The following is a 10952-nucleotide window of genomic DNA, read 5'->3' as shown; positions in this document are numbered from 1 at the left end:
TGGGGACAAGCAGTAATGAATCGGTGGTGTTTGGTGGCCGGATTTTTAAGGCCTCGTTTGGAGAGATTTGGAGAGAAAAGAAAGGGAATGATAGAGTTTAGTGCGTTTGGGTGGAGGGAATTGAGAAGAAAAGAAATGATTGGGAAGGATTTGGAGGGATAGCCTGCGTTTGGGTGGAGGGAATTGAGAAGAAAAGAAATGATTGGGAAGGATTTGGAGGGATAGGCTATCCTTCCAAATCCCTTCAGCATAGTAAAAACAAATCCTCTCAAAGTTGAGAAGATTTGAGGGGAAAGGATGACAAAGACAGAATTAACCCTCCAAATCCCTTCAGCTGCCCTATTTCGTTCACTGCACTTTGCTCAAGTCAAGAAGAAATTCCAATTTTCTCTCTCCTCTTCACGCTCCTATCCACTCTCCAATCTCTGTACTACCTCCCACTCTCTCTCTCCATATATCTATATATATATATATATATATGCTATGCAAACATATCAATGATTTCGATGCTTTCAATTCAGTGTATTTGCTCTGCTTTTTTATTCAACCATGAATTTCATAGAATTGGTGTCTGGTGATTTTTCTTATGCTTCATCTTGTTGCCAGAAAATTATAGAATTGGATAGAAAAATAAAACCCAATCTTTCATATCTATCTATGCATCTAAGATCAAATCCTTTTTTGTTCAGTATCTAAAATCTTGAGTGCTCTAACAAGACTAAGTAATAGTTTTGTTGATGACGTTGCTAGATAAAGATCATGTTATAGCACCAAAAAAATCTGACTATAGCACTTAGGGGATAATAAGGTACATCAATGTATTGCATATCTTACGTGTAGACATTGATTTATTGTAAAATTGCCTATTAATAAAGAATGTAATAACTTTTAGTTGGTATTAATTATTTAGTATTATTTTAATTATTCAAAAAATATAAAAAAAAACCCCTAAAGTTTATGAAGAGATGAGAAAATGTGTATAAAAATCTTACATACATATTTATCTATCTATCTTATCTATCTTCGAAATATGCTATCAAGTTATATGTATATTATCAAGTTACTTTAAAAAAATAAATAAATAAATAAAAAAACCACACACAACAGTATGGTATCAAGTTATCTTGTTTTTTTTAGTTATTATTAATTTTAATTTCCAATAAAATTGAGGAAGAGAAAAAAAAAACCATTATGCTATCAAGTTATGAATGATTATTTATCAAAATATATGAAAAGGTTTTATTCAAACAAGAATGTATCCTTTCCTTTCTTTTCCTTTCTCTTCTAATCTTTTTTTTTCTTCTCTCTCCTCTTTGTCCAAACGGAGCCTAAGAGCTCGTGACAGATCTGAAAAGCATTGTCCGTCCTGGGATCCTTTGCGAGTTTTTGCAGAAGATTAGAGTTATTGGTCGCCTCTTTAACGTTATCTTACTGTGCTGACGAAATCAATTGATGCAAGACGGAATAAATGGATGACGCAGTCTAGCCGGAATGGATTTCGTGTTCGTCATTCAAACGTCCATCTTGTCGCCGAAATCCATGGTGGTCGATTGTGTTGTTTGAACCCATGGATTTACCATTATACATTCCATTATCGTCGGACTCCATGGTCGTCGGGTAATTTTTTTTTTTTTTTCCTTTTTCATTTCTAGTTCATTGTTAATTTTTCCTGCGGATCAATCGGGTTATTGTCTCCGTTTATTCAGTCACTGTCTCTGAGTGCTTTATTTATAGTACCCATATTGTAGAGATGAAAAAGAAAAAAAAAATTAAATATAAAATATAAAATTCTCTTAAGGGTATTTCGGGGGTTTAGAAGAAAAATTGACCAAAATTGGATAATAGGGGGCAATTTGCTCCAAATTATGATAATACAGGAATTTATATGCATATAATATTTAATAGGGGTATTTTTTACACACATTTTATATAAGAGGGGAATTTTCTGCACTTTATTCTTTTCTTTATTCTTGTTGTATGTCAATTTTTTATTTTTTGTATGTCAATTAAACTATATATAGATTTGTAGTCTTCCTGAAAATCATTTAGGGTAATTATTAAGAATAAAATTGTCAAGTTAAAACTATATTAATTGTTGAAAGAAATTTCAAAAAATACATATGTAGTTTGATCTTCTAACTTCATTCCATTGAAATGCATTATTCAAAGGCGTTTAAGTAGAAGGAATTTTGGAATTAAGAAGCCCTCCAAACAAGGCCCAAGTCATTTTAAAGTGTTTTTCTCTTAAACTAGGGTTTATAAGGTTTTGTTTATAATGCTTTTGCTACCGTATATGTGAGCAAGCTCTCTCTTTCTCTGTGCAGCAGAAGGAACTGATAAGTGAATCCATAAAACGGGTAAGATATACCTCTCTCGTTTGAATATAATATGATGTCTCCTTAATTCTGAATCCTTCCTCCATTGTTCTTTCAAGGTACATACATATTTTTTTTATTTTGAAAATGGGTACAATCCATTTCAAGCGATTGGTTTGTTTTGTGGAAAACTATCAATTTCTGAAGAGAACACCGCATTCGGCAGCTGTTTTTCAAAAACGTTTTCTCAAAACAGAAACAGAAACTGTTTCTGCTACTGCTGCTGCTGCTGAATCATCATCCTTCACTCTTCGATACCTTGTGGACTCATGTGGGCTTCCCTATAAAACTGCCCTTTCAACTTCCCAAAAACTCAAATTGGAAGAAAAGAATTCGGAGCAACCTGAATCTGTCATAACCCTTTTGAAATCCCTTGAATTCTCCGATGACCAAATTGCCAAACTGATTGTAAAAAACCCCCCTGTCCTCCAATACAAAATAAACAGCAATCTTAAGCCCAAACTGCAGTACCTTATAGATATTGGCTTTGTCGGTTCATTTCTCCCCGAACTAATTCTCAAAAATCCCTACATTTTAGGTAGAAGCCTGACTGGTCACATAAAACCCTCAATTGATTTTCTCAAGACATACCTTGAGACTGATGACAACGTTGTAGCTGCTCTTAGGCGCTCATCCTGGCTCCTCACCTCCGATTTCAAGGGAACTATGACAAATATTAATTTCTTGTTAAGTGAAGGGGTGCCCCATTGCAGTATATCCAAATTGATCTTGTTGCAGCCGAGAGTTATACAGCAAAAGTTAGATAGGATGGTCTATGCAGTTAACACCGTCAGAAATTTGGGTTATAAACCGAGTGCTCCCATGTTCCTGCCTGCTGTTCGAGTAATGGTCTCAATGAATGATTCGACTTGGAAAAGGAAAGTTGAATTGCTTAAAAGCTTTGGGTGGTCTGATGAAGAAATATTTATAGCGTTTAAGCGTTGCCCACTTTATTTGGAATGTTCGGAGGAGAAAATCAAGAGCATGATGGATTTTTATGTGAATACTGTGAAGTTGGAACCATCAGTCATGGTTGCTTACCCCATTCTTCTTAAGTTCGCAAAGGATACGAGAATTCTCCCAAGGTATAATGTTATAAAGGTTTTAGAGTCGAAGAAACTGCTTAAGGAAAACAAGAAGGTTACTTGGATATTTTGCCAACCTGAGAAGAAGTTCTTGGATATGTATGTGAATAAGCATTTGGACAAAGTCCCAAGGTTGATGGACATCTATCGTGGCATCATTGTGGCTGACAAAATTGATGCTTAGTTTTGAAGAAGTAAGTTTTACTCTATACTGATGAATGTGTGAGGTGCTTATGTATGATAAAGATAATAGTGGATGACTTTCTATTTGTTAATCACTAGAATTATTAATTATTGTGTTTTTGTACTTCTTACACAATATGTATCTTAGTTCAACTGACTGTACAGTAAGACAAATTCAGGTTTTAATGATTATAAATTTTCTTAGTCAAGAATTGAAATACAATGAGACTGTTTTTTATTTTGATAGAGTTTTTTGCATTTTAATGTAATAGGTTTATATTTTGGCTGGTATAAGATCTAGGAAGAAGCCAAGTGTCACAACTCTTTGACTATTCTTGTCAATTTGTTGTCTTCAAATTTTGAATACAAAAATGTAACAAATTAAATGCAAAAATGTCATAATGCAGTATTATTATTATTATTTTTTTTTTTGGGGGGGGGGGGGGGGGGGGGGTTGGGGGTTGTTGTGCTGTGGAATGAATATTTAAAGTATGCTTTTGCTATTTAGGATGATGGAAGATAAAAAGTAGATGTGCACATGACAAATAACTTGATTTTTTTTTCCTTGAATGTGGAAATTTTTATAAATATAAACAATATAGTACAATAGAGAGAGTGATCTGCTTTAGTGATCACTTGAAAACAGTAAATATATCATTTTACCGCAAACCCCAAAACCTCAACATGAAAGAGATAAAACAAAATAACTGATAGTGCCAAAGCATAAATGCTAAGGCAGCTTTACAGAAAGTCAGAAAGCCTAAAAACTCGGAACAAAGCTCCAATATCAGAGATAGTCATACCAACAGCATTCAATCCTTCAAAGCATGCCTCCATTGCCAATTAGTGTGGACTCAATGCACTACCACCAGGACATCTTCTGTTCCTCTCATCCCAAATACACCACAAAATGGCAGTAAACCAGCACCTTACCAACTTACTCTTAAGAACTTGATTGTTGTTTCTAGGCTTATGGTATTTGATGAAGTTCTTCAACTTTGTGCAGTTGGTGATTTCATCCATGCAAGATTTATGGTCAACCTCCCGTAAGGTTATAGCGAATAATGACAGTTTGTGAAAGAACTTCTTAAATGCTGAAATTGTCCTCCTTTTAACCAAAATGACATAACTATCCCTACTCAACGTTTTAGATAGGGCTGCAAATTAACTGAGTTGTTTGTCCTCCTTTTAACCAAAATGACATAACTATCCCTACTCACCCTTTTAGATAGAGCTGCAAATGAACCAAGTTGTTAACGAATAGCTCTGGCTCAGCTTGTGTTTGTTCGTCAAGTAAATGGATCCAGATCAAGTTCGTTTTATAAACCAGCCGAGCTCAAACTATGCAAAGCTCGGCTCGTTAAGCTCGTGAACAATCTTGTTGATGGCATATATAGATTTAGTCCATATTTAAAGCCCATTACGTTGTAGACTTGTATGATCAAATTTAATGTAAGCTCAACCCATGAATTTAGTATAACATATATGTTTGGTTTGAGGGCCCATTAAGTACTCCGTCTTTGTTGACAAGATGACCCATATAGTTGTCAAGAGAAAAATAGTAAAAACGAGGCCCTCAAATCTAGCTAGTTCGTTTCTTAAAAGGAAAGCCATAGATTTACAATCCTAATCTAAGAAGCATAGACACTTCCAGGAAGGTGTCATGACTTATCATGGACACTCCTGGACATATGTCTGCCACTTCTAGGGTGAGTTTTTTAAAAGATTGTTTCAGTTGGTTGAACTTATGAAAAGAGTGAGAGATTGTGTGTTCTAGTCTCTAGAGAGAGGGAGCACCTTTAAATTGTTCTAGACTTTAAAGGGAGCACCTTTAAATTGCCGATGATATTCTGTTTTTTGAAAACCTCTAGGGTCCGTTTGGTTGGATACAAATTTATGATGGAAAGTGAAAGTAAAAGAAAGTGAAGTAAAGGAAAAGAAAATCAAGTTTCCAGTATGCATTTGTTTAGGTGGAATTTTTTTCAAGAAAGTTATGTTAAAATATTATTTTGTTAGTTTGAATAGGATGAAAATGAAAAGAAAATGATTATATTACCAAAACTACCCTTAGGAATTTAAATATTTTAAAATAAAATAAAATTGTGTTTGATGAATCACCCTTATACCTAATATAATTTATATCCATTTTTAACCAAAAAAAAAAAAAAAAAAAACCGGAAAGTAAAATAATAATATAATCATTTCTATTTATATCTAAATTGTATCTTTAAGGACACTCAACAATTGTAAAACCCAAAATACTCACAATCTAAAAATCTCGAGGTCGTAAGTTTCCAATCAAACTAAGAATCCCAATGGCCTGTACACCAACACTAATCCTAATTTTCCAATCAAACTGAAAACCTGTGTGTATATCACTCGATCTCAATCATTATTAATTATGGAACCCAAAATAATTATAATAAAAAATTAATTTTATATGCATATATAGAAATATCAATAATTAAATTCGGATAACACCAATTCACAAAAGGAAATCTACCTCTGCGTGAAGTTTGTGGTGAAACTAAAGAGTGGAGAGAAACAAGGAGAAAGTGAAGAAGAGTGGGGGGAGAAACAACTGATAGGGGTACAAGAGGAAACTAAGATACAAAGTGGCTAATTTTTGCGAGAAAGTAAATTTTCGCATGTTTTGTACGGGAAAATGTTTAGGGAAAATTCACAACATGCGAGAATCGTACTTTCCCAAAAGTTTTCACTTTCCATCTATCCAAACGCATAAATTTTTTTAAAATTTTCCTTTCTAGCTAGTTCTTGCTAACCAAACAGACCCTTAAAGAAAACTTAGCAATAAAACTAGAAATGTGGAGAAATGCTCTAGAATAAAAAGGATTAAAAATTGGTAGATTTAAAACTGAGTATATGGAATGTAAATTAATAATAATAAAAAAAAATAAAAAAAAAATTAGATATTGATAATATAATGATCACACTTCAAAACGAAATGACTAGTCAAAGTAAGTACTTTTGGTATTTAGGATCAATAATACAAAAGGATGGAGAAATGGATAATAATATAACTGGTAGAATCGGATCGAGGTGGACAAAATGGAGGCAAGATATTGGCATTTTATCTGGCAAAGGAATTACAAATAGGTTAAAAAGGAAATTTATAAGACAGTTATTAGATCAACTATTCTATATGGAGCAAAATGTTAGAGCGAACAGTATGGAGGAATGACCTTTTTTTCCCATCTACTTAATAATGAATTCTTGTTGGTAGAACACGATATGTAAAGGGTTTTGTTGAGGCTTTAGTGGTTGATCAGGGAAAACCCATTTAGTGGTTGATTATCGACTTTGGTGATTCAGTGCTAGAGCCCAGGTTTAGACTTGAAACTGACTTGTGCTCACACTAAAATTTGAGCTATCGTTTACAGGGCTAAGAAAGAGAGGTCATTTCTGGTATCTAAGTTTCTTAATTTTTACACTGTAAAATTAGTTTAGAGCATAATGATGAAACATGATTTGCATAATATACCTGAAATAATTCGAAATAAGGCCTTGTCGAATTAAGTTGTCTTTAATAGCATGAGTTCTTTGTCAATCCAGCCTGGTTGATAGCTCTTAACGAATGTCATTATGTGATTCTTACGATATTTTGTGATCTATAGATTGTCCAAGTGTATTTCATCTTTGTTTAGGAGTAATATGTATATTTCTTAATGAAGAAAGGTTACCGAGGAGATTGGATTGGATGGACGTTTGGTATGTAGGTTCTAGGCTTCTAGCTACTCAAGGCATGATAATGATCGACTTAGAACACATGGCAAGTTATAGCACAATTCCGGAGTTTTTAGCTTTTTAGTAGTAGTAGTAGTAGTTGTTGTTGTTATGATCTTCATATCTTTGTGGATATAACATATTCTAAAATTAAGAATTTGCCTTTGCCGGGTTTGGGTTAATATTCCAGCAGGAAGGGATGTAGTTGACTCAGTACATTGTGATGTTAATACAAGTATGAAGCATCAATCTACGATAGGTGACCCCATTTTGCTGGATAATTGGTCCATACAGAATCAAATGTAAGAATGCTTCTGAAATGGGCTTCCACCCCACTTCCTGCACTCTGAATGAAGTATCCATATGATTGATTGATAGACATGAACAATTTCTCTGAGAGTAGCTTTGCCAGAAAGTCTGGGAAAATATTTTGTAACAGTGTTGTTTAAGTCACTCTTGAACTGGTTATACACTAGGTCCGTTTGGAAAACTAGAGTTAGTTCTGCTGAGTTTTAGTTAATTTTGTCATTCTCTGTGCTAATTTAGACATTGTTATCACCGGGATACTGAATGCAACTTCTTTGAGGCATTTATATCACTTGAGTTATTGATGCTGTAAGCAACTTTCGTGTGTTGCATTTTATTTTATTTTTTGTTTGAAGAGATTCTGATAGCAGCAGTAATAGTATCTCAGCGGGAAATGGGTTGAAATGTTCTTTCCTGGATTTTGTAGAGAACTACTTTATACAGAAGCTGGGTTGTTGAAGTATCTTTGCTGAGAGATGGTAGCAGAGCCCATTTGGGGCAGTCAGGTAATTTTCCGAGTCAGTTTTCTCTCTTCTCGAATTGTTTACAGATGTGGCTTAGATGAATGGTGTACACTACTGGCTTCTGAGACCACCAGCTTTAGGGTCTAATTGACAGACATTTGAATATAGTTTTGTTTCTGTTTTTCAGGTTATAATTTGAGTTTTTGAGTGATTTTAAATTGTTTGTCGATTTTCAGAAATTTTGATGTTTATGATACTGGAAAATACACGTGTGGGATTAGAGCGCCTTATATGTTCGTCGAGGCTGCAAAAGTTGAGTCACAAAGTCAAAAACGTGAAGCAAATTTCTTGGTTATCAACATCTTCAGTTTCCATCTGCTTGACATCAAAAGTATTGAATCCAAAAGAATTGGCTTCCTTTTCAGCATTTGAGCATTAAGATTGTTTTTACGTTGTGTTGGGAAATGCAGTAATCATCAGAAACATGTGTTTCAATCGGTTTAGTGATTTGATCATTCTGCAATGGTCTTTTATTATCTCCGAGACAGTTCTATCTTTGAGATTCAACCAAATCTCGACTTACACGACACACTATTAGATCCTATACTTTTTAGAATGCCTAACTACAGAAGTGGAAGAGAAAATTTCTAAACTTAGGCCCCGTTTGTTTCTATGTAAAATATTCTTTTTGAAAAATAATTTTTTTTTTCAGGTAAAATATTATTTTATTTTTACTTTATTGGTGTTTGGCAAAGGTCTACGACTATATTAAGTTCGAGTTGATCGGGCAGGACATGTAGAATAATTGTCGAAAATTGATGGATAAATTATTTTTGTTAAATTTCAATATTTTTTTCTTCGTAAATATTTTACAATCAAACACCAAAAATTAAAAAAAATATTTTTTAAAAAATATTTTACGTTCAAATAAATTTAACCTAAAAATATAATAATGTAAAAACATCTTCTTTGTTGATACATGAACGATCCAAATACATGCATAAAGATGTGAAAGCATTTAAAACTTTGTTGCTCAATGTGATCTAAATCAAAAATATTTATACTTTAATTAGTATATATAAATATATTTTTAAATTTATTTTAAAACATTTCCAACAACAAAGGATTACATTTATGGAAAATTACATGTTGGATATATATACAAATCAAATTTTATTGGTCCGATACAATATCTAAAAAAAAAACCTATCGAATAGCTTAGTGGCATCTCTTTCCGTCATACTCCTCCTATTCATGATTTTTTTCCTCGTCTATTTGGTGAAACTCAATATCAACTAATGGCAAGGTGCAGATTTTTATTTATTTTTAATAGTTCACGAAATTATTTATCAAAAATATAATTTAAGAAGGTTATGTGACATGATTGTACAATTATTATTATAAGCCTAAAAAAATAATCAATTGATTTGAAATGTTTTAAACCATTCGAGAGAGTAAGAATTGGGGAATAGTGTGTGGGTTAGCCGCAGCCCGCAGGTACGACAATAACAAGGGCCGGTTTTGGGATTTTCAAAATTTTGAAAGGTCTACGCGAAATTTCAAGCGAGGCCTTTATACATGGGACTTCGTGTCAGCAATAAGTTTATATGAGTGCAAAATTTACATTAAAATCATACTAGAAGCACATAAAATATATTATGGTTGAAAACACAAAAGGCAAAATGCTTTATAAAGAGCACAATTCAATTTACATTAAAAAATTTTTAAAAATATTAACACAACTTAGTCAAAAAAATCAAAATTTAACTTCATATCAAAGTAAATGTGACTGTCTTAGATTTTGAGATGCAAAATTATAAATTAAAGTACTCCAATCACTGTCATAATTTTGTTGTTTGAACTAAGCTGAGTTAAAATTTTGGCAATTAATTTCATCCATGAGTTAAAATTTTGGTTATTTGAACTGGACTTAACCATTATACATGCGAGCTCAAAACTAATATATTAATAAAATAAATCAGTTTCTTATTTAAATATATAAAAATAATAATAATATTCTTGTGAAGGAAAGGGATAGAAACAAATTATTTTTACCATACAAATTATTGTATTATATATAATATAAAGTGATATTTTAAGTACGTATTTATTGTTATAATTTTTTTTGAAAGTTATTTATTATCATAAATTTACATTATATACGATTGTGTATATTTTTTAATTATAAAAATTATGGCATGAAATTATGTTTTTTAATTGATTGGGCTTAAGATTGTTGTTTACCTTATAGATATCGACTTTGTGGGTTCATTCCTCCCAGAATTAATTGTTGCCAATCCAATCATTTTATCTAGAAGTTTGACTGGTCATATAAAACCCACCCACAATTGATTTTCTCAAGACATACCTTGAGACCGATGACAAAGTTGTAGCCGCTCTTTGGTGCTCATCCTGGCTCCTACCCTCTGATTTCAAGGGAACTATGACACATATTGAGTTCTTGTTGAGTGAAGGGGTTCCGTGTTGCAGTATATCCAAATTGATCTTGTCGCAGCCAAGAGTTATACAGCAAAAGTTAGATAGGATGGTCTATGCAGTTAAAAATTTGGGTCATGAACCAAGTGCTCCCATGTTCCTACATGTTGTTCGAGTAATGGTCTCAATGAGTGATTCGACTTGGAAAAGGAAAGTTGCCACTATATTCAAAGCAAAGTATGATAGACTCTGACTCAGGCTCACATTCACGTCACTCTACCAAGAACTAGTTGCTAAACATCTCAGCCTTACTCTTCTGACTCCCCGTCAGGGTTTTTTGGTATTTTTCGGTAATTTTA

The 10952-nt window shown here is 33.0% G+C and overlaps 1 protein-coding gene across 5 annotated transcripts; it reads left to right on the top strand.

Moving 5' to 3' along the window:
- Positions 1-309: 309 nt before the first annotated feature.
- LOC132300579 (transcription termination factor MTERF5, chloroplastic-like) lies at positions 310-8680 on the top strand. Of its 5 annotated transcripts, XR_009480510.1 has the most exons (4): positions 1101-1617; positions 2325-3654; positions 8121-8199; positions 8394-8680. XR_009480510.1 is itself a non-coding variant. In XM_059797730.1 (3 exons), the coding sequence occupies exon 3, from the start codon at positions 2463-2465 to the stop codon at positions 3642-3644; it is 1182 nt and encodes a 393-aa protein (XP_059653713.1). In that variant the 5' UTR covers positions 310-427; positions 1328-1617; positions 2325-2462; the 3' UTR covers positions 3645-3735. The 5 variants fall into 5 exon arrangements, 4 of the variants coding, with proteins under 4 accessions (XP_059653713.1, XP_059653714.1, XP_059653716.1 ...); XM_059797730.1 differs by lacking the exons at positions 8121-8199; positions 8394-8680 and adding an exon at positions 310-427 and having other exon boundaries at positions 1328-1617; positions 2325-3735; XM_059797731.1 differs by lacking the exons at positions 8121-8199; positions 8394-8680 and adding an exon at positions 595-808 and having other exon boundaries at positions 1328-1617; positions 2325-3735.
- Positions 8681-10952: the final 2272 nt, after the last annotated feature.

Source organism: Cornus florida, unplaced genomic scaffold, assembly GCF_030987335.1.
Source record: "Cornus florida cultivar Cherokee Brave unplaced genomic scaffold, ASM3098733v1 CherokeeBrave_3.0.0_Hap2_Chr03, whole genome shotgun sequence".
Classification (NCBI taxonomy): Eukaryota; Viridiplantae; Streptophyta; class Magnoliopsida; order Cornales; family Cornaceae; genus Cornus; species Cornus florida.
Note: the sequence above shows the minus strand (reverse complement) of the source record. Positions and strands in the feature narration are given on the sequence as shown.

What these genes read in the sequence shown, in the direction of transcription:
- LOC132300579 (XM_059797730.1), top strand. Translation starts at nt 2,463, where the DNA reads ATGGGTACAATCCATTTCAAGCGATTGGTTTGTTTTGTGGAAAACTAT.